We start from the raw sequence: 27,314 nt of genomic DNA on the forward strand, positions 1-27,314 counted from the left end.
AATCTATAGTAGGTTTTCAAATCAGGGAGGGTGAATCTTGCAACTTTGTTGTGTTTCAAGATTCTTTTGGCTATTGTGGAAGCCTTTTTCCCCTACATTTTTATTAGGGCTTTAGAATTGTACATAATGGTGGTATTTGATGGTACATACTTGTACATGCGCACAACAATATAATTTGGCCAATATCACTCCCTCCCTCCATCCCCACTTCCCACGCCTTGGTCCCTTTCCTGTACAGACCAAACTTTCATTTCCACCTTTCTTTTCCTTTTTCCTCTCTAGCTTCCGCATATAAGAGAAAACATAGCTCCTTTTATGGTTGGAGTTTGACTTACTTTGCTTAACATGTCTCTAGTTCCATCCATTTTCCTGCAAATGACATACTTTCACTTTTCTTTATGGCTTAATAATTAACTCCATTGAGTACACATACCACATTTTCTTTACCCATTCAACCACTGGACAACTAGGCTAGTTCAATAGTTTGGTTATTGTGAGTTGTGCTGCTATAAACATGGGTATGCACATACCACTATAGTATGATTTTAATTCAGGAAAAATACCAAGGAGTGATATACTTGGGTCATACGGGATTTCCATGCCTAGTCTTTTCAGGGCCCGCCACTGTGATTTCCATAGTAGTTGCACTAATTTACAACCCCACCAACAGTGTAAAAGTGTTCCTTTTTCTCTATATCCTCTTTGCAGGAGACTTTAATTTCATTAGAATTATAGCACCGTCTTGTAATTTAGGGAGATAAGTAATTAGAATTTTGATAGGGATTGCAACGAGTCATAAGATCTCCTTGGGGAGTATAACTGACACTAATAGTAAGTCTTCTAGTCCATGCATGTGAGATCTGTGTACATACATGCATGCATACACACGTGCTCCCAAGTGTGCACATATACACGTTAACAAACACACACACATTTGCACGTGCATGAAAACACACACAATGGGTAGGTTATGAGCACCTCCTTCTTGCTACTCTCCATTAATACGATGCCATGGAGAAAGGCACTGTGATCAGGACAAACTATGCATTCCTAGGACATACCGTTGGCCATGGAATTGCCAGGTCAAAGGATGTTTCCTTACCAACATCAATGGAGGGCCTATTCGGTGCCTGACACTGTTCTAGGTGCTGGGGAGAAAGCAAAGAAAATAGTGAACAACAGTCTCCCTCTACTGAGGGGGAGGTGGTAGAATGTAATGATCGATACAGACACAGAGACCTGCAGTTGTCTTGTTGATTCACAGTTCCATCAGTGATGAGGGGAAGGAATGTCCCATTCTGACATCCTAAGTACCACTCCCGGGGCAGGGGCTCCAGCTAGGAGGCTGGACTCTACACTAGGCACTCTACAAGAACAGGAATAGGCAACTCGTGCATTAGACAATATTAGGAGAAGTGAGATGGGAATGGAATCGTCCACTGAGCAGTGTCAAGGTCACAAAGGCAACACCCATTGGATGTGCTGTCAGGGATGGGGTAGGGAATAGAGTTGAAAAGACTCATTAGAAACAGCCTAATATTAGCACCAGGGACTGAAATGGAGCAAATTATATTCGACGCACATATGACTACGTCAAAGGAACCCCACTATTATGTATAACGATAATGCACTAATAAAAACAATTTTAAAAAGAAAGAAATGGCTTGAAACTGCCCCTTCTGGGAGAATCAGCAAATACTGGGGACACTGAGAAGGAATAGGCTGGATGAAAAGGGTGGGTGAAACTTCCCTTCACTGAAATGTACCACTAAAGGCCCAGATGAAGCAGTACACTTTGGGACAGACCACTGGGGAAGGGAGCCTTGTATTTTAAAATAAACCATTCTGCGCCATGTGCAATGGGCTTCCCACCAAGCAGGAACCTTAACACATCCAGTCAGGGTGAGGCCTCTGAAGACTCTCAGGTCACTGTCATTCCATTTATGGCCCCAGCTACTTGGCTCTGCAGATCCAACCCTAGTGCATCCAAGAAAAAAGGCGAAGAGTTAAGTGAATGGTTCTGGGGTGGAGCAGCAGGGCAGAAATTAAGGATGACACTAAAGTCTGTTTGGTTTAGATGTGATTGCCCATTCAGGACCTTCCAGGTTAGAGAGCATGCACGGTCTGGGTGTCAGGGGTGTTGTCCTAGTTTGGAAGTTTACAGCCCCAAAGGTGGGGCTTCAAATAGTGGAGATGGAGGTGGATGTGGAGAGTTCAGGATCCTACCCTGGAACCTCAGTCAACTCACCAGTCCAAAAGGCAGAAGGCATTACCAGGTCAGTAAGATCACTGGCTCGTTAAAAAATGCCTAATGGATCCCATTATATTGATCTGAAAGCCCACTATCAGTTTACAGACACACCAAGAAAACCATTCACAGTCAGAAATCTGTGAATGCAGTTCAAAGAGGATTGGGTTCCTCCAGAACCAGTCCCGATTCCTCCAGGGAGACAGCAACCTGATCCATAAAAAGAAGTAAATGCTTAAATGATGTGTTTTTAGGCATTAGGCAGCAGAGATGTTGAGAGCATCTTGGTAATTAGGGCTTAGGTGGATTCTTAAGGGAACGAATTTATCACCAGGCATCAATTAAGCCCTGACTTTGTTCAAACATCTCCAGAAACGCTGTAGGTATGAGACTGAGTCCTCAGGGAGTGGAGATCCACCAGGGGATCAGAGATGAGCCAGTGTGTGTGTCTCCCAAGAAGATGAGGCCCACCAGGAAGGCCACATCAGCCTCACACCCAAAACAGCACAGCCTCCCAGCTGTGACTGCCCATGAACAAACAGCCCTACCCCAGGGTTGCTCTCCTGGTGTATGTGTGGAAAGATATCTGTACTATGTCAAATTACACCAAGCTATGTGTAAGTACAGAGACCCTCACACCCCATTCCCTTTATACCTGATTTATGAATTGGAAGGGGACAAGCATACTCAGAGGAAAACAGAAAGGACTGGGAGTGAGGGGCTGATGAGGGGGTGGGGTCAGAGGGACAGTAGCACCCCTCCATATCGGTGTATGGTCGGTGCCATAGAGCCCTGGCACTCTGCGGCAAACACTTTCACCATGTGCCCCTTTCATCTTGGGTCATTCATGCTCAAAGGATCTGCAGAGGGCCATCTGTTCAGGGATGAGGGGGGCAGAGGAAATCAGGGGGCTCCTGGATCCACATGCTCAAGAGTCAGAAAGACACCATTCAGGGTGAACAGGATGCTGGGCAGGAGGTCCATTGTTGAGCTGGAGGCGGGTTCCCAGAAGCATCAGATCTGCTGTAACCACCAGAAGACCATCGTGGTTGACAGGGGCACACTCAGCCTCTCCTTACCCAAACAATGACTCTGTGGCATAAGGGCATCTCAGGCCTGAGGGCAGTGAGGGTTCATCTCCAGGATGGCACAAGACTTCTTACCTAGAACATATTCTCACTATGATAGGCACAGGACTACAGGGTGCATCAGGCCCGGGTATATGTGAATCATTCCCCAGAAGCAGCCTCTGGGGGCAGAACCTGGGTCTTCTTCCCCTGGAAAAGGATACTCAGGTGCTTGGACCAGGGTCCAGATGTAGGGGTTCATTCTCATTCTTCCCTATTTCCATCTCTCTCTCTCTCTCAGTAGTAGGGATAGAATTCAGGGGCAATCAACCACTAACCCAGAGCCCCAGCCCAAGTTTTGTATTTTATTTACAGACAGGATTGAACCGAGTTGCTTAGTGCCTTGCTAAATTACTGAAACTGGCTATGGACTCACAAGCCTCCTGTCTCTACCTCCTAAGATTACAGGCATGCACCACCATGCCTGGCCCTCCTTTCTCTTTCATCCCACCCCCGTGTCTCACTCAGGAGAATGGGAGAAACATGGCTGTGGCCCTATCTAGCATGGATCCTGGAAGGAGTGACATTGTGGGTGTCACTAAGGCCATCCATCACATAACTGAGTTGTTTCAAGGTCTGTGTCCAAAATGAGAGGTCCCTGGCCCATTACAGGTTGTCAGTTGTCTGACTAGTTTCAGGATGTCCACCTAGGATGTGAGGTCTGTTGAGCCCTGAGGGGCTTGTGTCCGGAGTGAAGGATCTCAGGGTTCTTTATGAATGTGTGTGCTGGTGTGTGAGGTATGTGATCTGTTTTAGGTGCTGTGTCTACCATATACATTCTCTGCAGTTTTTGTTCTGCATGTCCAGAATTAGGGTTTGAGCTCTGCAGAGTAGCGATGTACAAAATGTGATGCAACCCGACATTCCTCACCCTATGCTCATGAGATTACAGATGTTATCCAAAACAAGGGTGTCTGATCTTTTTTGATTCTGGATACTGAATGTGACCTCTGTGACCCAATCATAAGTCTGTATCCCAGGGACTGAGGTTGCTGCAATTTTGAGGGGTTGACCATTTCCTGGTTTGCGAACTTTGGGCTTTGTGCACCAGGCTCTGACTTCTCTGAGATGTCGGTTACACATACCCTCATGCATGAGGTCTCTGTGTTTTCAGTACCAGTCCTCTCAGATGTGCATGTGCCTGCATACCAGGGTAGGGATCCAAGCTTTTGTGGATTTGTATGTCCAGGGTGGGAGGTCTGGGAGCTATTTGGGTTTTTAAGTCGTGAGTTATGAAGTTGTTGGCATGCAGTTGAGTCTACACTTCAGAACTTGACATCTCAGGGCTCTTCTAAGTCCCTGGCCTCATTCATGGAGCTGAGCAATCTAGGTTCAGTCAAGTGTGAGGTACTGCGTGTCCAAAGATTTGAGGTCTGTGAGTTGTGCTTTCCTGGATTGCGTTCTGGGTTCTGCGCGGCACTGGGATACTTGGGGTTTGGTGACTTATAGGGTGAGGTCCCTGAAGTAGCTGGAAGTTCATGTCCAAGGCGTGATGGTTCTGAGCTGAGGGAAGATCTGTGTCACAGAGACAAGCATGGTCTGCCTTTTGTTCAGTATTCCAGGGTCTCAAACACCTGAGCTATGAGTAGGTTCCACTCTGGGAAGAGAGACATTGTCACATTCCCAAGTTCAGACAGGAGGGTTTTGACCTCCTCCTGATGTTTCATTTTCACAACTGTCCAGAAACAGTGAGAGGTTATCCTGAGACTTCGTTCACTTCAGCTCCCCAAAGCCCACATTCCTTATCTAAATGTTCAGTTTAGTCAGCTTCCTTCAGACCCTGCCCTGGGCTGAGAATCCTGCTGCTCTTTAGAAAGACAAGGCACCTCCCTCAGCCACAGCTGAGGAAATCTCAGTGACAAGGGAAAATGGGCCCCCCACCCAAGTACGAACGGGACATACCCATCTTGTCCTGGGATATTATGGTCTGCTTCCTTCTAGGCCTCACGACACCCAGAAAGTAACCAAGGCAGAGGCACTGCTGCAGCTCATCACCCACACAATTAAGGGCCTGGATCCCAGGACACTGCTGGGTAAGAGAAGACACTAGCTCTTGGGAGCACCTTTGAACCTCTATGGGACTTTTACCTGAGAAGCACTGACGGCACTGTATCCAGACCCCTTCGGACCCTTCCTCCCATTGGACACATCTGAAATCAGAAGTTGGGGCTGGGGAAAAGAAAGGGATGCCATGAAAGGCCATCTCTGGCCAGGGAAAGAGGATGGGCCCTACTGACCAGCAGGAAATGCAGGATGAAAGTGCGCAGATCATTTACCAGAAACATGGGTTGGGCCGATGATAGTGAACTATCGCATAAGATCACCTCCATCTCCAAGATACCCCTGGTTTCATGGTATTAACTTCTCACTAACCACACGTTATACACTGCTACATGAGAGAGAGGTTCAGAGACAGAACTCTTGGTTCCTTCTCTGGTAACTTGGAACGTGGTGACATGACAGGTTCCTGATAACGACCCAAGCCATCTCCACCTTGCGCACAATGAGATAACAAGCCAAGTGGAGAATGGGATGTTCTCTTCAACTGCCAGGATTAGTGTTTCAAGCCAATTGAACCAGAGTAGGAAGCTTTAGCCATTTTCCAAAACACCCTCTGTTGAAGGACAAGCAACCCCTTGCTTCTACCGCATGTGTTCCCAAACCTGCAGAGTATCGAGGACAGTGCCTTCAGGATCATAGACAAGAGCACCTTGTCTATCACATGCTGGGGAAACTTCCTTCTTAATGATAAGTGAGCTTTGTGGGACTCACCTTGCACCTTGGCCTCAGAGCACTATTCGCTGTGGAGCCCAGCTGCCAGTCTCTGGAGGGGTGAAGTCTGGGGAAGCCTTCTCACCTGCAGGGTCAGGGGAAAGGGAGTCACACCCCATGACGTCTCTAGCTTCTCTTATTCTCCAATTCCATAAGGCCAATGGGAACTTCATGGATGTGTGTTGAGCCTCCCCTCTGTAACAGGCATGGGAATCGTCTCACTATTATTTAACAGTGAGATCCTTTGGGGGCAAGTCATCTGAGCACTGGGGGAGGTAGAAATCTTCTGCTTACTCTTGAAACACAAAAAAAAAGGTTGAAAATGAGAAAAAGGGACGAGGGAAACAAGCTCACACACAGAGTTCAAAGCATCTCATAGTCACCCAACCACATTAATCACACTGCTCTCCCGAGTGTTTCCTAAGGTGACGCGGTTTGTTTTCAACTTACCACTTCAAGGAATGACTTGAGGCTCCAAACTAGGGCCAAAATGCTGACTAAATTAAAATTTCTGGAAAGTCAGTGTGTGGGGTTTGAAACGAAACCGGGCAGCCTTGAGACTCAGATGACAGAACTGTTCGGCAATAATTGTGCCTCAGACTGACGCAGCTGCTGCCACACAGCGACATGGCCTGAGCACACTGAGGCCACTACCAGATGGGGGAAACTAGGACCCAACAGGGTCTCAGTCCAGTGGGAAAGGACACACGACCCTTCCAGCGACAAACCCTGTGGATGGTCTTCTCTGAGCCAGGGCAGCTTGCAGAGCTAGGGTTCATCTGGGAACAGAATTAACAGAAATCCCTGCCCAGGGACCTGGGGATGTGACTCAGAGGTAGAGTTCCTGCTTCACATTTGTCTCCAATGATAGGGACATCTACATCAGCCGCAGCAAAGAGAATGGGACTGTGGCCCTGAATGGGCACGTCCAGGAGAACAATAACATACTCTTCGTAAGTGTTGAAGGCCTAAAGAACCTACTCTAGACCTGTTTCATAATGCAGCCTATGCTCCGTCACTGTAAGTGCAGCACAGGTTATAGTGCAGAATGGACTGAAGAGATGTCGAGGTGAATGGGAGCCGTAGCTATGGTGCTCCTGCCAGTGTCTGCCTTCACCATGGTCATGGCCTAGGCTGTCACGAGACACTGGTAACACCTTTGGAAGGCTTGCTGTCTTCTAGTGCTCCCAGTGAACTTCACATTTCTCTTACCCTCCTTCCCTGCTGTTGTCCCATAATCCTTCTCTCTCTCTCTCTCTCTGCACAGCTAACACATGACTTAAAGGGCCTGATTCCCACCCAGAAGCTTGCTGTTCAAAATCTCCAAGTCGTCATATTCTAATCAAAGTATAAAGGTATAACTGGGAGGAACGCTGAAGAAAACAAATGAGGAGTTTTGTGTTTTACTAAGACTGTCAACAGAAACTCACCTACTACCCAAGCCTGAAAACACCCATCACCATGGGTGACAGCATTTTTCTTAGCTGGCATGCCATGAAGGCCAGCTGCAGGACATGAGATAAAGATATACATGGTACACACACATATGCATATGTGACAGCATGATACCGATGCCTTAGGGAAACTGAAGAGGTGAGAAAGCTACTACCTGGTTTCTAAGGTTATGATTTAAAAGATGATTTTAGCTGAAGAATTTAAAGAGCTATTTGCAAAGAACATATTGCACCATAGTGGAAATGCCCACTCAGTGTCATCTAAAAAATTAACAACTGAAGGAACTAACTGAAAATCACAGAAGAATGGTATTTCTTTTCACGATAGCTAAAGTGAAGGAGAGGTAAAATTTGCTACAAGATAGCAAAATCTGCTCCCATCAGTAAGTACTAAAAATCTTGTGATATTAAGGTAAGACTCGTCAATCTCTAGCTACCCTAGTGGCTTCTTTGGTACCTTTCAGTGCTGTTAAAGGTCAGCTGGGTTGACTCGGATCAGGGTTATGGCAAAGGGACCAAACCGACCCTTCAAAACCACTCTGGAAGGACAAAAGATAGTGCCTCCAAGGTGGCACCTGAACCCTCTCAGGTTACCTACTGGTCCTTTAGGTTTCTATTAACAGGCAAACCCTGAGAAAAGGAACTGCCTTCTGGGCAGGATGAGCATGAAATCAGCTCTGTTTCTGATTTACGAAAGACGAGAAGGCCTGGACTGTTTTTTTTTTTTTTTTTTTGGAAAGTCTCCAAACACAGAGCATGACCTTTAATAAGTTAACAAATGATTTTTCAGAGACAGGGTAGGGAGAGGAAGAAATGCTATTGAATCAGAAATATTGAAATGGACAAGTAAGCTGCAGGTGCGAGTATCAAACAGAGTAACTAGAGTCCCCATGGAGAAGGAGACATTTTGACACAGATGAGAAGAGGAAGAAGATTCAGTCAAGCAGACACCTGGGGGTCAGGGTTTTCCACACAGAGAGAACAGCTGGGAAGTGTGTCTGAGGCAGAGCTTGCCGAAACAGTGCAGACACACTGCAAGGACACCAGAGCAGCCTGGAGTGAGGAAGAGCTGAGCAGAAGGCTGAAAGTGTGAGGGTCAGAGAGCCAGGCTGCTGTGGGACGAAGAAGCTTCAGCTCTATCAGCCGGACAGTAAAGGACAACAGAGGGTCACAGATGCCCAGGCAAAGCAAGGTGTGGGGAAAGGAGAGAGGTGGGGCAAGAGAAATCAGCAAACAGGAGGGTTTGGGCAAAAAGCTAGGACCACAACCAGGTAAGGCTGAGAGAGCCCATGGGGACCTCACTGGCATCTTCATACTGTCCACAGCCTTGTCTCAAGGGACATCTCTGCTCTGGCCACAGTACCACATACTCAAATACCAGGCCCAAATTCACTCAGTAGTGCTCCTGCTGAACAGGGGTCTACTATGTGCACCGGACACTTGAGAAACTCTGGTGACGGACCAGAGCAATACTACTGGGAGGCTAGACTGGAGCCTGATGGACCAAGAGACTGCCCAACATATACTCACAATATTTGGAACCTCTTTCCTCAGAGTTCCAGAATTAGACATGGGATGAAACCACGATCTTCCTTTCCACCCTGGCAGAAGACAATCCAAGCACAGGGGAACCCTTTGTTCATTGTCGTTTCTGCTGCAGAAATAACTGTAACTATAACAGCTATCCGTTTCTGTCCAAGTAACTTTGCTCAAAGTTCTTCAATCACTAAATAAGCAAGTTCTAACCACTTGCTGGGCAAGGAGATGGGAAGGAGCATGCAGGGATGACTTAGGCAGTACCTTTGCAGGCTGAGGACCTCCCCCCGCACTCTGGTGCGGTGGGAGAAGAACTATGCCAGAGTTTAAGCCACAGCATCCCACGAACATACAGAAGGGCAACTCACACTCACCTACAGGGTGTCTGGGAGGGTTTGCTCGGGCCACACTCACCAGGGAGGGGTCGGCGTAGCAGATAGGTGCTCTGATTATCCACATCATAGAATGGGGAGAGCTGAAGAACAGAGCTAGACTTCCATCCTCAGTCTGGTGGGCCCCACATCACTATGCTTCGGTATCTGGTCGACTCCAGGGCTGTGTTGAAGCCATTACAAACATTTCTTCTGGCACTGTTTGCCTCTGAATTCCTATTATCTGTCAGGGAATGAGATTAAACAGAGTGAGACATAATTTGAGGGTGCAACTGAAGATTTCCTGCTGGAAGAGAAAGCCCTGTGCCACTGTAAGCTGAAGCCCACCTTTCCCACCAAGGAGACTCCAGGGCTCTCTGGTCACAGCAGCTCCTGGGAAGGCAGGCACCAAGTGTCCTAGAACCCTCAGGGTGGCTTCACCTGATGGGGGCCCATGTTTCTCAGATGCATGTGGTGTTGGAACAACAAGGACCATCCAATCACAGCACGGTATCTGCATCTCGGCAGGCAGCTCTGAAACCCAAACAGACGGTTTTGCTGTACCTGGAAAGAGGCTTGGCTATAAAATTGGACAGAACTGGGATGTGAATCCCAGACCCAGGCTCTTCTGCATCAGCAATCCAACTTCTTACTGTTCGTCTCCCTTTGCTATGCAGAACCAGATGCTAGGGCCCCTGGGATTCTAGCTTACACTCCAGGCAGGATGAGGTTGGGAATGGTGGTGGTGGGACTGGTGCCATTTCCACCTTTTCTTATTTATTGTTCCCATGTCCACAGCACATACTTCATTTCACGCTTAGGTGTGCTGAGTTAAAAGGAATTACACTGGGCTTCGGTGAACAAAATTCATGCGCACAGTTTACTATGTTGCAGACAGAACCAGCTGTGGACCTGACTTCTCTAGTGGATGGTGTAAAACTGACACAGAATCTCATGTGGGAAGCGGATGGCATCCTTAGTAAAAGATAAATGACGAGTTGCATGCAAGCACTGCAGAGTCCCTTGGAGGGTCCCCGAGTCAAGACTAATGACCTTGGCCTCTCTGCTGACCCACACCCTGGCAAAGGGAGGACAGCTCGGCTAGTACACTTTCTTTTTAGTTATACAAGACAGCAGACTCCATTTTGAGATATTTAAACAAGCATGGTATATATCTTATTCTAATTAAAATCACAGTCTTGTGGATGGACACCATGTTGAGATTCACTGTGGTGTATTCACATATACAGACATAGGAAAGTTATGTCAGACTCATTCCTCTGTCTCAGAATGCTTTGTCACTGCAGAAAGCTCAGACTGTATCTAAGACGGAACCTGCCGTGGACCATCATTACACCAAAACATTCGTTATCAAGGGCAGATCAAATCTTGTTTACTTAATTTCCTTGGTCAAGGAGGCTATAAAGTGACAGATTCATTCCTTGTTTCTGCTACTTAACTCTCCACTGCAAGGGAGACTCCCAACCTGCAACCCATCATGGTACAAAAACTATAGCTGCAACTGCAAATTCCAAAGTCAAATGCAACATTGGGTCCATATGAATGAAGGGAAGATCTTTGTGAATATGTATGCTCTTCTCTTCCTTGAAATCTTTTACACATATGCCTTTATTACTATTTACGTAGGTGTCACTATTCTTTAAGCTTATTTTTATCTTATATAATTAAGGCATACGACATGATGTTTTGCACTACATACACAGTGAAGTGATTACTGAGGTCTATCAAATTAAACTGTGGCCTTCCACACTTACCATTGTGTATCGTATTTCTCAGTAAAACTTGCCCCGGAAGCCCAGCTCTCAGACCTATTCCAATTAGTCAGTCCATCTGGGAAATCTATAAGGAATCTTCATCATGTGCCAAGTCAGTAAGCTTTTCCAGCCATCTACTCCCTAGGCAGAACAGAAAGTGCAGCTAGGCGTGATGGCAAACACCTGTAATCCCAGCGGCTGGGGAGGCTGAGGCAGGAGGATCATGAGTTAAAAGCCAGCCTCAGCAACTCAACCAGGCCTTAAGCAACTCAGTGATGCCCTGTCTCTAAATAAAATGTAAAACAAAACAAAACAAAACACCAAAACCAAAAGGTGGTATCTTGGAGAAAAAGGTGTGCAGAGGGTGGGTGTGGACAGTTTCAGTTTGGGACATGCTGATCATTAACTGTTGTGGGAGTCAACCACAACAGTGACTCTGGGGAGCTGACCTAACCTCTCAGTGCCTAGCATGCCATTTCTGTGATTGGAGAATAATAAATAAGAATTAGAAAATATGACTTAATTAGTTTCATCTGTTTAGTGTAGGGGAATGTTCTCTTTTTATCCAGAAGCATGGTGGTGGTTATGGTCAGGTACTCACCATGCAAAAATGGGAATCTCTCTACTTACCCACATACAGGCTTCAGGTGTGCTCACCACAGAGCATGTTTTGCAAATGCTGAAAGATTGGCAGGAAGGAGGGGGGGTGGAGGAAAAGTAAGTAAATTGAATATAATCCGAGCTGACCACCTCCTGCGTGGAGCATAATTGTCTGTCTCCTATGGAAGACTTAACCTCTCCTCCTCTCATCCTTCAAGCTCCTGATAATAGGCCCTCTCTCTCTCCAGCCAGTAGGGCACGGGCTTTGGGATCCACTTTCCCTACCACTCTTTTCTCTTGGAGGTCACGTCCACTGCCCCAGAGTTCACTGAGTGCAAAAATGTGACTGGTGGGTGGTTAGTTGGCTCAAGAGGTCTACAGTTTAGGAGGGAGGACTGATTCAGATATCTGGATCTGGAATGGGGTAATGAAGCCACAGACACTTGGATTTGCATCAGTGATAGCCCAGTTATTCCCTGTGTAACTCTGGGCTGGTTATGAAACCTCTCTGTGGCCGTTACCTCACTTTATAAACATTTTTGTTTGGTGCTGGGGATCCAACCTAGGGTCGCCAACCTGCTGGGCAAAACCTCTGCCACCTGAGCTCCAGCCCTCATTTGGGGCTGGGGACAAAGTTCAGTGGCAGAGGGCATTCCTAGGTGGCGCAAGTCCCTGGGTTCCATATCCAGCACTGGAACGCAAAAAGTCACCTCATCTATAAAATGAGGATGATGATCACCATCTGGGACAATTACTGATTTCTGCCTTCACCTATACCATGAGTATGCGACCATCTGGAAAATATAAAATGCTGTTCATGGGTCAGTAACTTCCAGGGCAAAATGATCATCTCTTTCCATACATATGGATCTGCTTGGAAAGGCATGAAAGATGCCCTGCTTAGTTTGACCTTGTCGACAATGTTGAACATCTCCTGACTCCTGATGCAAGTCATGGCGAAGAAATTCCAGCATGATTTCCTGCTCTGGGAAACGCTGACCACAAAGGACCACCCTTCCCCATGCGACTAAAGATATGAGGCCTGCACTCTGTCCACCCGGCCACCAGTCCCACACAACTCGGATATGACAGGCCCTCCTGACTCCTGGTCCACTGTCTGTCTCAAGGATGATGCCCTTAGTTTCTTCTCCTCGACTAGCTGGGCAGCGATAATCACTCCCCATCCAGTTTACAGAGAGCACCTCTGATCATATCAATAACCTCCGTCCCCGTAAATCTCCCCCAGTATAGCCTGTCTATTCCTCGCGAAAAAGCAAAGGCAAGAGCCACCCCGCCGCGACACTAGTATCCACATCCAGGGCCCTCTGCCTACTGCAGCAGCCCCAATGGGTTCCATGTCTCTGCGTGTGTGCGTGCGCACGCGCGTTCCTTCTCGGTGGGCTCCTTCCGCCCTTGCAAAAGCAGCTAGTGAAAAAAACCCAAATCACAGAGCGGGTATCCGGTCTCGCGCGCTCCAGACCAGAACGAGCCAGCCCGTCCCCGAGCAGGTGGCCTCCCGTGACCCCCTCGCCGGTTCCCACGAGCCCCGCCTGTGACGTCACCTCCGCTGCCCGGAATCTCTTCCCACGGCCTCGGCGAGCATCGCCGCGTCCCGGACCCGCGCTCTCGAGGTCGCGAGGGCCCGCGGCGGTGCGCTGCCCGGACGGCGGGCGGCCTCGACGCCGCCGCTCCGCGGGGCCGAGAGGGAACGCGCGGGCCGCGACCCCCTGCCCGGCCGCTCCGCGGAGCAACCCGGGGCCGTCCCCTTCCCGACTCGCACTGCAGCTGCCACAGCGAACCCAGGTCCCCGTTCTCCTCCTCCCAGGCGTCCCTGCCCTCTGACGCACGCCAGGCCCACAGACCCCGCCTTCCCTGGCGCGGCCTCTCTAGCCTCCGGAGGGCGGCTCCTCTCGGTGATCTTAACCCTTTCCTTCCAAGCGCCGCGGTGCGTTACCAGGGCTGAGGAGAGCTGGCGGCGCGCCGGCGAGCAGACGCCCGGACCCGCTCCGGAGAAAGACCGCGCGTGAGACAGCCCGAGTGACACCGAGACCTAAGGAGCCCGAGCGACAGAGATAGAGAGAAGCGGGTGGGAGAGAGGCTCGGAGAGATGGAGAGCGTGGGAGCCACAGAGAGACAGGGAGAGACTGAGAGAGACTGGGAGGCGAGGGGGCTGGGAGAGAGACAGACGCAGAGGGAGCCAGAGACCCCGAGAGACGGAGAGAGAGGGAGGCCGAGGGGGAGAGACAGAGTCTCCCTGGCACCGGCTGGGTGAGAGAAGGAGAAGAGAAGGGGGTGGGGGAGAGACTCGGAGAGAACCTCCTGGACCAGGCCAGGTGCGCCTGTGGGTCCTGGGACCGGAGTCCTCCTTTGGCCAGCCGTGAAGGGCGCTTTCCGAGGGGACCGTTGTTTTTCTCAGACGCCCCATCTCGTCCTTATCAGAATGGCGGGTGGACAGTCTGAGTGTGGCGTATTTCTCTTTCTCTAGCTGGGGCCCGGCGTTTTGAAGCCGAGAGATAGGACTGAAACTTCCTGTGGGCATCCTTAAGCAGCTGGGTGCGATCGGGCTCGAATCCGTGTTCAACAGGTTCAGAAATAACCTGTTTCCTCGGTATCGCCTCCCACTCCGCCTCATCTCCCACCCCACCATAGGAGACAAAAATCTCTGAAGTGATTTCAAGGAAGGCGACATTTCCCAAATGGAAACGTCAGAGAAAGTCTTCCCAGGATGCGTGAGAGCCAGAGGGCTCAGGATGTGACTTAGAAGCAGGCAGGCTCTTAGTAGGCTCTGTGATTCCTGCATTCGCATGCAAGTGTTTGGACCTTTTCCATCAAATCACTATTCGAGCTGCAGTGTGTGATGTTCAGAGAGGGAGGGCATCTTTGGTCGTCCCGTTGGCTGCAGTGCAGCCGATCCTGGGCAGTTGACCTGGGTGGGATCAGAAATTTGGTGTCATGATAGGCTGACAGATTTCCACTGGCACTTCCCTTGCGGTTTCCCTAGATTCACACGGTCCTATGGGGTGTGTTGCATTTGTGTGTTGACCTGCGTGTGTCAGGGTGCTGTTAGTTTTGTCCAAGAAGGGCCAGTGAGTGGCCTTGCTTGGCTGAGCCTCTTGGGGTACCAGCAACAGGGAGAAAGGCCAGAGAGGAAGCAGTTCTCTGTTTTCAGGAGCAGAATCCCAACAGCTCCCTGTCAAAGTGTCTCTTAGCCTGGACCATCACTGGCATTTGAGAAAATGCTCTGGGAATGATTTTCGTAGGGAGGCGCTGGTCATGCTCTTTGCAGTCAGATGTCCATTACATTGGAAATCAGACTTGGGATTGTGTGACTAGCTGAGTTAAAACTAAGCCCCAGATCCATTTTGTTGACCCGGCGTGTGGGTGGCAGATAAACTAAAGATAAATGTTCGATTCTGGTGCGTTGCAAGGAAAATTTATGTTCTTAGAGTAATGATCCCATGCTAACACCCCATCTGTATTTGATATTTATCAGATTATGAGAATTTAAAGGTAAGGAGAGCCACAGGTAAGTATAAGATGGCGGATGGAAACTGAAACAGGGGACAGTAGTGAGAGGAGAGATTGGTGTGATGAAAGGTACAGAGATATTTGTATTTTAACAGACCTAGCGGAGAAATGGCCAGCATCACAACCTAGCTCCGTGACCTTGAGTGAGTGGCTGAACATTTCTGATCCTCACGTACCTCATCTGCAAGTAAGGGCGATAATACAGATTGAGCCTCCGTCATCTGACACTCCACAATCCGAACTGTTCCCAAAACCCAAAATTTCTGAGAGTGGCTGGGGGTGGGGTAGCTCAGTGATAGAGGGTGTATGTACTTAGCATGCCTGAAGCCCTGGGTTCACTCCCCAGTGGGTATCCACACATACACACAGGCGCCTTAATTAAAGATATCATATGAAACTATCTTTAGGGTATGTATGTACAAGGTGTGTATGACTCGTAAATGAATTCAGTGGGTCCCCCTCCCAGAGAATCTCATTAGGTATATGAAAATTTTGCAAAACCCGAAACACTCTGAAATACTTCTGTCCCTGAGTATGTCAGGTAAGGGATAGGTAACCTGCGTTTTCCCTAGGGCACCACGCCCATGGAGAAGCCCTTCCTGACCACCTGGGCCTCGGGGCCTTCTCTGAGTTTTCAGCTCCCCCAGCTCAGGTCCTCTTCCTCATCTTCAGTTTGGCTCCCTGCCCCCAAAGACTGGGAGCCTGCTGAGGACTCTTATCCTGCAAGGAGGATAGAGTGTGCAGGAGTGGATGCAGAAAGTATATCAACTTCATTTTCCGTCCATGCAGAGAGTATTTGTGTCTTTTATCCCCACACAGTAGAGAGTCCAGAGCCATATACTATGAGCACAGTAGCCATGTATTCCCCTTCGTTGGGAATAGGAACTGTCAGACCAGCTGTTACTCGGGTGGGAGGAAAAAATATATATATATATACAAATATATATATACAAATATATATATAAATATATATATATACAAATATATATATATAGTGAATGAGCCGGCGTGGCAGGTCCTGTGCTTGAATTTCTGCTTATTCGGAGGAGATGGGGTGAGAAGCATTGTGTCTTCTATCTCTACTCTCTTCTTAGGTTTCTAGTAACAATGTAGCTAGCCTAGGGTTTTTTTTTTCCTTCTGCTTTATATTATACCTTAGAATGTTCCTTACTGGGGCTGAGCTCTGTTCTCGGGGTATGGCTACTTTGGGTACCTCACTGAGGGGACCTCTGAACAGAGTGTGCCATCAGTAAAGAAGTGTTAGGTGAATACACCTCACCATTCAGGTTTTGTTGTCTTGTAGGTGAGAGGCATAGATCTCACTCGGGATGGCATCAGCAGCATTGACGATGTGAACCTAGTGATCAGTGACCCGGGTGACCAGGTGAGCTCTTCACTTTGCAAGAGGAGACTTTTCCCTTGTCTTCCTCCTGCTGCTTCAGCCTCTCCTCCTCTTCACCCTTTCCCTGCCCCCACCCCTTTGAACTCCCACTGTGGTTCCCTGTCTGTGTCTTCTGGGCCCACCTACAGGAAGATCCCAAATGCCATGCCGGGACCACGTTTCATTGGTCTTCATTTTCTTCTTTCATGCTGGAAAGCGGGCATCACTGAGTGTTGGCTAATGTCCATGTTCTTTTGCAGCAGAGCCGCTGACAAGACTATCCCTCTCTTCCTGATAGAGGAGAATACAGCTAATCCGTGCAGGTGACAAAGATACAGAACAGCAGCGTGGCACTGCATTGTCTGGAACTCAGACTCCTTTTTCCCTGGCGTTGTATAAGGTGGGCATACACTTTTCAGCAGACAGTGACCTTGCACGGATCTCAGCCATTTTTGGTAGAGTCTTGCCATTTCTGGAAAACCATCGTAGTATTATGTAGTTGATAGTAGTATGTGAACTCAGTTCTTCCGAACTGAAATGGACTCATTTTATAAGGATATGTCATCACATTAGGCAGAGTTGGAAAAAGTATCGTGTGTCCTTGTCTCAGTCGTCAAAATCAGCACAGCTCTCTTCCCAGTGCTCATCACCCCCACACTGTATGCATTTACTTGTTCCGCTATTTACCTTCTGCTCACCTGGGCTAGAATGCAAGCTGATGAAGGCACGAGGTTTGAGCAGGGTTTGTTGAGGACAGCATTCCAAGCACCGAGAACAGAGCCTGGTACCAGTAAGGGAAGGTAAACATTGGCTGTGACAGTTGCCTGATCCCTGGACCAGCTCTGGACACGTGGGCCAGCCTCCAGGACTTTCCTGGCTGGCCTCTCCCCCGCAGGATTACTTTGTAACTCGGGCTTCCATGCGGGTTGATAATCCACAGAGGCAGTGCCCTGCCCCTAAGAGAAACACGCACCTGGAGACAGACAGACATGGCATGGAATTTTGCCCCTGTCTTAGATGTATGACCTTAGGGCTATTACCCAACTTTGTGGTGCAGGAATTTGCTTCCTTGCAACATGGGACAGTACGGATTGTACAGGGTTTTACTTACAGAGTGAGACATTTTGTGGAGGACCCCAAATTCTTCTTACTTCATTTGCAGGCTGTTCGTGAACGTCCACCGGAGTCGGGGCTCTGTGATGGGCAAATTCTGCCAAGTCGCTGGCCACTGTTGGCTTCTGGGCTAGTGAGTGAGACAGGCAGAACCATCTGATGCTAACTGAATGGGGCTGGGGCTGGGAGAGGGGAAATTCAGGGTGCTGTGCGAGCTCATCTAGGGCTTGGGGAAGAGGCCAGAGAAGGCCTCCTGGAGGAAGTTCTTTCTAAGCTGATTCCCCAAGGGTGGATAAGAGGTGAAAGTCCTCCAAGGCACCACTCCCCTCCAAAATCTCTCATCCAAGACTGCCATGGTCATCCATTCCACCGGCTCCCCACTGACTGAGGAATGGGGAACTAACCCAGAGGGAATGTCTGTGGGGGCTTCTGGTCTGTTCGCTTGCTACAGCAGAGATACAGAGAGTAGAAAGTGCCTTCCTGTCCTTGGACATTGGCATGTATCGATGTCAGTCCTAGAACTGATATGGCCGAAAAGGAGAGCTCCAACAGATGATCCTGGGTGGCACTGGTGGGTCACAGATTATACCTGGCCTGGGCCCACCCTTCCTCTTCACTCTGTTTTGTGAGTTGGCAAATTACCTCTCTGCTTAGGTCTCATTCCTCTTCACTCATTGTCTAAAGCTGACTGCCTGATACAGTGACTGTTGTGGATTTTATTTGAGGGAGCAATATAGTTTCCGATGATTAGAACCGCCAGTGCCTCTGTGGGACACACTGGAGGAAGGCGGGGCCCAGGCCATGCTGGGAACCCTAGAGAAAAGAATGTAAGTGTCACATTAGCATTCTCTGGCCAGCCCAGGAGCCTTTCTTTCTCCGCCCCATTCTTCTGGGCCTCACCAGAATGCTGGCCATTGCATGGTGGTTTCCCCATCTGGGAGCCATAAACACACCTCGCCTTCTATTGTGTGGATCCATCCAGTTCAGCTCCAGCTCTATCCTCAGTAGTTTGGGGCTGCTTCTGCTTTGGTGGATGCCCCAGGACAGTGCACAGAGGGTGTGACTTTTTATTGCTCCTGCGTGGCTTGGAAGTCCTCCATGAATTGGTCCCATCTGCTCTGTTCAAACCCATCTCCCCATTCTCCAGACTACTCCCCAGCTCTCTCTCACACTCCAGATTCCAATGTGGGCCCTGCCACCGACATCTTTCTCCCCCATAGGCCTCTGATTCCCCATTTATAAAATGAGACCAAACGAGATAATGGATGTGGAACTCTCAGCCCACGTTTCCTGGCACGTGGAAGACGCTAAGTCAACAGAGGCTGTTTTCTGTCAAACATCTTGTCATCCACCTGGCACTTGATAGTATGGCAGCTCGGTAAATGTTTCTTGGGTTGGACTTCAGGAAGATGTGGTATGTTGTGAGTACATGAATCAAGGTTCTCCGGAAAAACCAAACCAATAGGACGTCCGTGTGCCTCTGCATCTGTGCGTATCTATATCCATCTGCACATGGATAGATGGGTTTTAAGGAGTCGGCTCCCCGGGATCTTGAGTACTGGCAAGTCTGAAATCCAGAGGGCAGATGACACCACTGGACTTTCACATGACAGTTGCAGTCTTGAGGCTGAAATCTGCAGGCAGGCTAGCAAGCTGAGAACTCGGGCAGGGCGTCTGTGGTCTTCAGGCTGAGTTGCTTCTGCCTTGGGAAGCCTCAGTCTCTGCTCTTGCGGCCTTCAGCTCATTGGCTGAAGGCCACTCACGTGATGGGGGCAGTGGACTTTAATTAAAGTCTAGTGACTGTGCAAGTTCATCACCCCCACAAATACCTTCACAACAACACCTAGATGAATGTTTGAGCAACTGGGCACCGTAGCCTAGCCGAACTGACAAGTAAGATTCACCAGAGTCGTGGGCAAAGAGGTTGCTGAGGGACATCACCTGCCGAACTGAGCTCAGACCAGTAAACTTAGTGGGTTCATTCTTGTCCAGTGGTCCTTTCCTTCTCTTCAGAAGCTGGGTGTGAAGATGAAGTAAATCCAGAACCATGGTGCTTGCAGCAGACATTTGATATGAGATCTTTATCCCTCTGGGACAAGGGACAGTGGAAAAAAGGAAAAGGAATAAGATAATGAAGGATGGGAAGTCATAGTGATTGACTCGGCTGCTCCCCTCCCCCCAAATAGGGGACTTCTCTAGGCCCCGGTGCCTTTGATGGCTCTGAAGAAGATCATGAGGACCTTCTTGTGTGTGGTTTGGAGATAGGACAGTGAAATAGTTCACGGGAACGGTGTGGGGAGAGAGGGAGAGCAAAGGGTGATTAAGACACAGGTCAGTTATGAATTGATGTTTCCAAAGGCTTGGTTTTTCTTCACAAAACGGTGTTCGTGAGAATGATTTTCTTTCTGCGAGAATCGCCTTTCCATATGAGGAAATATGATCCTGAGGGAGTCCCTGTGACATGTGAAAAATCAGTTGGGGAGGTAACGGGGCTAAGATCAGTTTCCAGATGTTTCACACATAAGCATTTACGTGGGAGGGCGATGGCCCAGAGGATGTAACTGGACTAACTCCTGAGAAACAACAGCTTTCACTTACTGACGTGTTAAGGGAGACTCTCTCTGGGACCTTTGTCTGTGTTTGTAGGTCAGATGATTTGAAACATTTCTAATATTGTTCTGTGTTTCCTGCTCTGATGCTTGGTTAATACAAATTCCCAATTGCCAGTATGCTCTGAAGAAAACTGGTGGATTCTTGGTTTCCAAGTTGGCTAGAAGGACAGAGCCTGGGCTGCTGCCCTGAAGTTTCAGTCTGGCATTGCATGTGAAGCGTTTTTAGACTCCTTCAGGACATGAGTATTGAGAAAATATAGAGAGATGCCCTTGTGGCAAAGTCTGCCATTTGGGTTTTTCAACTACCACCCAGTAAGACCAACATTTTTGTTTTCTTTTGAGTACGGTTCTGCAGGCTTTATCACATGTATAGCTGCTCGTAGCCACCACCACGATCAGGACCGTGTACTCGCCCTTTGCCCCCACAACACTCCTTGTTGCTGCCCCTTTGCAGACACACCTCCCCACCCCTACTCCCTGGTAAAAACAGATCTGTTCCCCTGACCTGCAGTGGTGTGTTTTAGAGAGGGTCATGGATCTGAAACCAGGAAGCCTGTGGCCTTCCAAGATGGGCCTCCTTCTTTTAGCATAATGCAACATCTTGGTGAATCTCAGAGCAATACTCTATTCCTTTTGAATGCCGAGCAGCTTGTCATTGTGTGGACACCACAGTTTATCCTTTCATCTGAGGAAAGAGCTGCTGCAAACATTTGTGTGCTGGCTTTTGTGGGAACCCAGGTTTTTCTTGGTCCAGGGTAGAGGCAGGCATGGGATTCCTGGGTCCTCAGGGGAACACAGGTTTAGCTTAGGAGAAAGCATCACTCTAGATTCAGAGTGGTTGTAGTCTTTTGCCTTCTCGCCAGCAAAGTGTGAGGGTTCCATTTGTTCAGTCTGTCTTCCGGCCCTCAGTACTTCCAGTGCTTCTCATTTAACCGTCATAGTACTGTGTAAGGGGATACTGTCATCACGGGTTTAATGTTCAGGTCCCTGATGGTTAATGATGTTGAACATTGTTTCACGTGCTCACATGCAAGTCTTTGGGGTTTTTTGTTTTCTTAGCGGTAAGTTTTGCAAACGCTTTCTTTCTATGCTCTGGATATAAGACTTTGTCAGATCTGTGATCCTTATGCATAGCTCTGCTTTTCATCGTCTCGACACACTGTCTTTTTCCAAGCCAAAGCTGGTTGAAATTTTTATTCCTTCCTTTGTTTTAGAGACAGGGTCTCTGTGTATTGCCCGGGCTGGTCTGAAACTGATCCTCCCTCCCTCGGCCTCCCCAGTAGCTGGAACTACAGGTGTGTGCCATCATTCCTGGCTTCAGTTTTACATTTTGATGGAGTCTGTTTAATCAGTTTTCTTTCTTTCATGGATCGTGCTTTTGCTGTCGCGTTCAAGACTTACTCTTTCCTGTCCTCTGGCTCCGGAGATGTTCTCCTGTGTTGTCTACTGAGAGGCTCACCAGTGGACTTTTCACTTTTAGACGTCTGAACCATTTTCAGTTAGCCGTGTATAAAAATGGTGGGGTCGAGGTTGGTATCCTGGCACACGGATATGCAACACTTTCAATGGAAAGATTCTCCCTTCTCTTGAATTTACCTTCGCATTTCTATCAGAACTCATATTTTCGTGGGTGTGTTTAGGGACTCTATTTTCTCCCGTTAATCTACCTGGCTACTCCTTTCCAAGACGGCAGTCTTGATTACTGCAACTCTGGCAAGACCTCCCCCAAATTCATCATTGTTTTTGAAAATTTGGACGTTCCAGGTGAAGCGCAGAATCAGACTGTGTATGTACACAGAACTCCTGCCAGGATCTCGATGGGAATTGATTGCTTTAGTTCTACAGAACAACTTGGGGATAATTAACTATTTTACCACATGGACTCTTCCACGTCATGGACGCATTGTTTCTCTCCATCGAATTAGGTCCTCTTTGATTTCTTTCATTAGGATCTTAAGGTGTTCTGCAGGCACTTCCTGTAAATTTTTTGTTGTTGTCGTTGGTTTCGTACGTACCTATTCCCTTGTGTGTTGCTTTTCAGTTTCAGTTTGTGACGCTCACGGTGGTTTTCCATGTGTTGACCTTGTCTCTTTCATCATTGCTAAATGCACTTATTAGTTCTAGGGGTTTGAGCAGAGATACGTTGGGGTGTTCCACGTAGCATACACGGTCATGAGATCTACGCCAAGGGGCAATTTGATTTCTTCCTTTCTCATTTGTGTGCTGCTCCCTTTCCTGACATCATTGCCCTGTCTGGGACTTCCAGGGTGACATCAAACAGTCGTGGTGAGAGTCACCACCCTGACCTTGTTCTCAGCCTTACAGAGAAAGCATTCCATTCTTGACCTTGCAGGTTTGGGGGCACATACCCTTTAGCAGGTTCAGGAAGTGGTCTTCCATTCCCTGTGTGTCAGAGGATTTCATATCATCAGTGGATTTTGTGTCTTGTCAAATGGCTTTCCTTCGTACCTTCATATCATGCTGTCATTTTTCTTCTTTGCCTGACCTCAACCTCTATGGGATTATGTTGATTTTCGGCAAGAGAAAGTACTACCTTTGCATTCCCGGTGTGAAACCCACTTGGTTGTGGTTTGTGATTCTTTTCACATACTGCTGGGTTGGAGCTCTTGTGTATTTTGTTGAGGAATTTTGGGCTTTTGCTGATAAAGCACCAGTCTGAAGTTTTCCAGGTATCAGTACAATACTACCTTCATGGCATCGCTTGCAAGTGTTCCCTCTGCTCTGATTTCTGGAAGAGATTGTGTACAATTGGTGTGATGTCTTCATTGAATGTTTGTTAGAATTGGCCAGGAAGACTCTCTGGGCCTGGAGATCGTTTTGCAAAGGTTTTCTTTCTTTCTTTCTTTCTTTCTTTCTTTCTTTCTTTCTTTCTTTCTTTCTTTCTTTCTTTCTTTCTCTCTTTCTCTCTTTCTCTCTTTCTCTCTTTCTCTCTTTCCTCCCTCCCTCCCTCTCCCCCCCCCCCCTCTCTCTCTCTCTCTCTCTCTCTCTCTCAACTACCAGTTCAGTTTCTGTAAATGATAGAGGACTGTCTACGCTACTTCACCCTGGGTGAATTTTGGTGGCTTACAATTTTCCAGCAACTGGTCCATTTCAACTAAGGTGTAGCATTTATTTTCATGGAGCTGACTGCAGTCTGACCACGTTGTTCTTTTTGTTCTCCGAGTCTGTAGTGAAATCTCTTCTGCCATCCCTGCTATTTATACCTTCTTTCCTCCCTCTTTTGCCCTTCCTGCTAAAGATGTATCAATTGATCATTTCAAAGAACCAGTTTTCCATTTAATGGAGATTCATCATTCTTTTTTCTCCCCCGCCTTCGCCGCCCCCCCCACCCCCCCTACATGTGTTGTTTGCATTGTCGTGGTTTTACCTCCTGGTTTTTTAGTAGAAGAAATTCTTAGTTAGACGTATCGGGACTTTTGAGATGCTTTCCATCAGTACAAGCAGCCTTTTTAACTAGATGTAAAGCCACTGATCGTGAAGGCAGAAATTCCCAAGGGTGTGTTGTCACCGTGGTACAAATATGTACAATTTACTGAAAGTCTACTCGATGAAAGTATTCGAATGCTTATGAGAAGAGCACGTGTTAGTCAGGCATTGCTTGTTCTTATCATCGTTCCTGAGCCTGGGTTACAAAGAATCTGCACGGAGTTAACCTCGTTCAATATGTTTCTCCATGTTACATCACATGCCTCATGGATGCCATCAGTGGTGCCATTTCTCAAACCTTTATGCTATGCCATCAGCATTCTAAGCTCTGGACATGTGTTATCTCATGTCATCCTCGGAGGAAGCCTAGAAGGTGGGTCTCATCACCAGCCCCATTTTACACCTAGGAAGCGGAGGGACAGAAAGGTGGAGTAAGATGAATAATCATGGGTTTTCTTTCTTCTCTTGTCACCCTTTGTTGCAGTCTGGTGTGTTCTGGCCACACGCTTCCCTCGCCACCTCTTAGCTATTCGAAAACCTCCAGCTTCACCTTCCCGGCTAGACCCCCGGGCTGGGCGGAGCTTCTAGCTCTAACTGGACCCCCATGGATCCACTCCAGAAATGGAACCCAGCATTGGTTTCCGGATCTTCCCAGGTGACCGCTGGGGAGAACTCGCAGGAGGGCACGGCAGCCTCTCAGCCTTCTTCCTCGGAACAGCTAATGATGGGCCTCAGCGGCCTGAACCCCAGTCCTGGTCCTGGCCTCCCTTCCCCTCTGCCAGAGGGGCTGTTCCAGCAGCAGTACAGGGAGGAGAAGACCCTGCGGGAGCGGCGCTGGGAGCGGCTGGGCTTCCCTCAGAGGAAGAAAGCATTCCTGGGCCACCTGAGACGCAGGCACCGCGATCACATGGCACCTTACCCAGTGGAAAGGGAGACCAGGGTCTACCCCACAGGCGACAGAGCTCAGAATCGGTTCCGATGTGAATGTCGCTACTGCCAGGGCCACAGGCCGAGTATTTCTGGGCTCTCTGGCGAGAGGAATGGGGCCCCCAACCCTTCCTCCTGGGAAACGCTAGTGCAGGGCCTCAGCGGCTTGACCCTCAGCCTGGGCACCAACCGGTCTGGCCTTCTGCCAGAAGGGGCACAGCAGCAGCAGCAGGAGCAAGAGGAGAAGTGCCAACTGGAGAAACAGCAGGAAAGCAAGAGAATGTTCCAGAGGCTGCTCAAGCAGTGGTTGGAAGAAAACTGAGAGCCCCCTGCCCCCTTTCATGGGGCGGAGACCTGAAGGGATTCAGACAGTGCTGTGTTGCCAGCTCCTGGGGGTGGGCTCCTTCTGGGGACCAAACAGTCAGCTGTTGTTGGAGGAGTCCCAAGACTAGTTGTGTGACTGGATGGATTCCTATTGGCGTGAGATTTGACCCACTCCCAGGGAGGTCCTCCTCTTCCTGCCTGTCATCTGTGAAGCGCTGTGAGGCACCCTGGGGCAAGGGAGACTGCACACCAGTGGACCTCACCTCATCCCATATGGCTCCCATGCCGCATGTTGTCGCTTTCCCAGCCTGGATCTGCGTCTTTGCTCCCTACCTTGTTGTCAGTAAGATATAAGATGTCTATGTAGTGTGAATGCCTTGTTCATGTCCTTGTGCTTTTGTGCCGTTTTATCAACTGCCTCCTGGGAGCAGTGCTAGGGCTGTTTGAAATGGCGGTGCGCAACACTGAGATCCAGGTTCAAGAATCTGCAGCTAAACAAAGTGTGGGAAAGGGATGTGGCATTGGAACTTGGTGGCTCACTATTGTACTGTCTGTGTAAACTATTATGACTATGATAAGCTAACTGTAAGTAAATGTTTCCCTGCTCCTTAACCATTGAGTAGTATTCCCCCGTGCAGAAGATGGGGTACCTCATCGTCAATACCAAATAAACACGTGTATGAAAGGAAAGTAACTTTAGAATTCAGGTTTGTTGATCGATAGTGGTTTGTTTCTTGTTGGACCTTGACATCCCCGACCAGCAGACCAGAGCGTGTCAAGAGGAGCTCTGCACTGTGGAGATTCAGAACGGGGGAGAAGGGGGCTCAAGAACCCTGTCCGATCACTGTTTCAGGTGCTGTAGTGGGACCAGCATTCAGACCAGTCAGGCAGCGAGGTTGGAAGCAGGGTCCCCAGATCCCAGTAGGAGCCCATGCTGGTTGCCGCTGATGCCCTGGCTGAGGGGTCCAGGGCCATTCCTTGTCGCCCGGTGCACTGGTTTGGTGAAAGTGTACAGCAGTTTCCCTCCTGCTTCCTGAGAACCAGAGCATCACTGAGTTATTTCAAAACTGTATCTGGATTTAGACACGTTGTCTTTTGATTTCAGGAAGCCTGAGTGATTAAATCTACCTATTTTCCCCTACAGAAGCCCGTGATGTGTACCCAGCCACGGACCATGTGATTCCTCTGAGCCGAAAACAAATTCTGCTTTGTGTCAGTCTGTTTTTAGGGAGGCCCCAGCACTACATTGCTGCAGAAGTCTGCGCGTCTCCTGCCAACACAAGTGGCTTGAGAGCAGGTAAGTTTCTTAGATTTTCAACTTGGGATCCCCTCAGAGAACTTGAGAGCTAAACTGACCCGATCAGGATCGTCTCCCAGTTCCAAGGGAGAGGGTAAACAAAGAAGGGCGAATTCTTTCCTGAAACTCAAAGGCCTAAATCCTAGAACGGGGATTCTGCAGTGTTCAGAAGGGATGACAGGGTGATGCACGTTGGCTGGTTCTTTACCAGGTGTCAGACAATGTCCTGCGTGTTTCTATATGTTAGCTCTTTTTATCCCCACCACAGACCCATCACTTAGGAGCAATGTCAGTCCCACAGTAGAGAGCTTGGCCAGGGTCCCCTGGGCGGCAAGAGGCGGAACTGGCACACAAGCCTAGGCAAGGTGGATTCTAGCTGGCAACGTGAACCTGTTCCCCCTTTGTAATGGCTATTGCAAAGTCACCTTACTGACACCTCATGCCTTCAAGGACCAAGTCTTGGTAAGATGTGTTGTTGAATCCTCAGCACAGCGCAACAGGGCAGGGATGCTTATTTGTCGCTGAGAGTCAGTGGAGGTTGTAAAGTGGTGGCCAGAGAGGCAAGCCTTTGTCTGACTCCCCACACACTGAGTCACGCTCCTCAGACCTCGCCTCACCATCCTCAGTTCATCGGCCACACCAGCTCTGCGATGCCAGTGATGACCAAGCTTTAAACCAATCCCCCGGGGTTCAATTTCCACACTTTAACTCCCTCTAGTCTAGGCCATGCTGATGGTTGTGGTGGGGAAATGAGGCAGAATGGTGCCCTTGGTCCTTGCCCTTAGGCACTGAGCATTGAATC

At 48.7% G+C, this 27,314-nt stretch overlaps 1 protein-coding gene and 1 long non-coding RNA gene across 8 annotated transcripts; one reads left to right on the forward strand and one right to left on the reverse strand.

The window, feature by feature from the left end:
* Positions 1–3,190: 3,190 nt before the first annotated feature.
* On the reverse strand, positions 3,191–13,550 carry LOC144252013 (uncharacterized). 6 transcript variants are annotated; one of them, XR_013342860.1, is made up of 6 exons: positions 11,284–13,426; positions 9,857–10,042; positions 9,552–9,752; positions 6,148–6,232; positions 5,464–5,544; positions 3,191–3,268 (listed from the first exon to the last, which is right to left on the reverse strand). It is a non-coding gene; the product is annotated as an uncharacterized LOC144252013 (long non-coding RNA). The 6 variants fall into 6 exon arrangements; XR_013342858.1 differs by lacking the exon at positions 3,191–3,268 and adding an exon at positions 13,446–13,550 and having other exon boundaries at positions 5,402–5,544; positions 11,284–11,962; XR_013342859.1 differs by lacking the exon at positions 3,191–3,268 and having other exon boundaries at positions 5,402–5,544; positions 11,284–11,424; positions 11,914–13,426.
* Positions 13,551–15,519: 1,969 nt separating this feature from the next.
* LOC113195760 (protein FAM156A/FAM156B) lies at positions 15,520–26,406 on the forward strand. 2 transcript variants are annotated; one of them, XM_026407392.2, is made up of 4 exons: positions 15,520–15,598; positions 16,715–16,795; positions 17,053–17,192; positions 24,449–25,762. In XM_026407392.2, the coding sequence occupies exon 4, from the start codon at positions 24,569–24,571 to the stop codon at positions 25,211–25,213; it is 645 nt and encodes a 214-aa protein (XP_026263177.1). In that variant the 5' UTR covers positions 15,520–15,598; positions 16,715–16,795; positions 17,053–17,192; positions 24,449–24,568; the 3' UTR covers positions 25,214–25,762. The 2 variants fall into 2 exon arrangements, 1 of the variants encoding a protein (XP_026263177.1); XR_003302453.2 differs by lacking the exons at positions 15,520–15,598; positions 24,449–25,762 and adding an exon at positions 26,360–26,406 and having other exon boundaries at positions 16,582–16,795.
* Positions 26,407–27,314: the final 908 nt, after the last annotated feature.

The sequence above is a fragment of the Urocitellus parryii genome, unplaced genomic scaffold (assembly GCF_045843805.1).
Source record: "Urocitellus parryii isolate mUroPar1 unplaced genomic scaffold, mUroPar1.hap1 Scaffold_3529, whole genome shotgun sequence".
NCBI classification, from domain to species: Eukaryota; Metazoa; Chordata; class Mammalia; order Rodentia; family Sciuridae; genus Urocitellus; species Urocitellus parryii.

Excerpts from the sequence above, each read along its gene's own strand:
- LOC113195760 (XM_026407392.2), top strand. The coding sequence starts at position 24,569 with ATGGATCCACTCCAGAAATGGAACCCAGCATTGGTTTCCGGATCTTCC.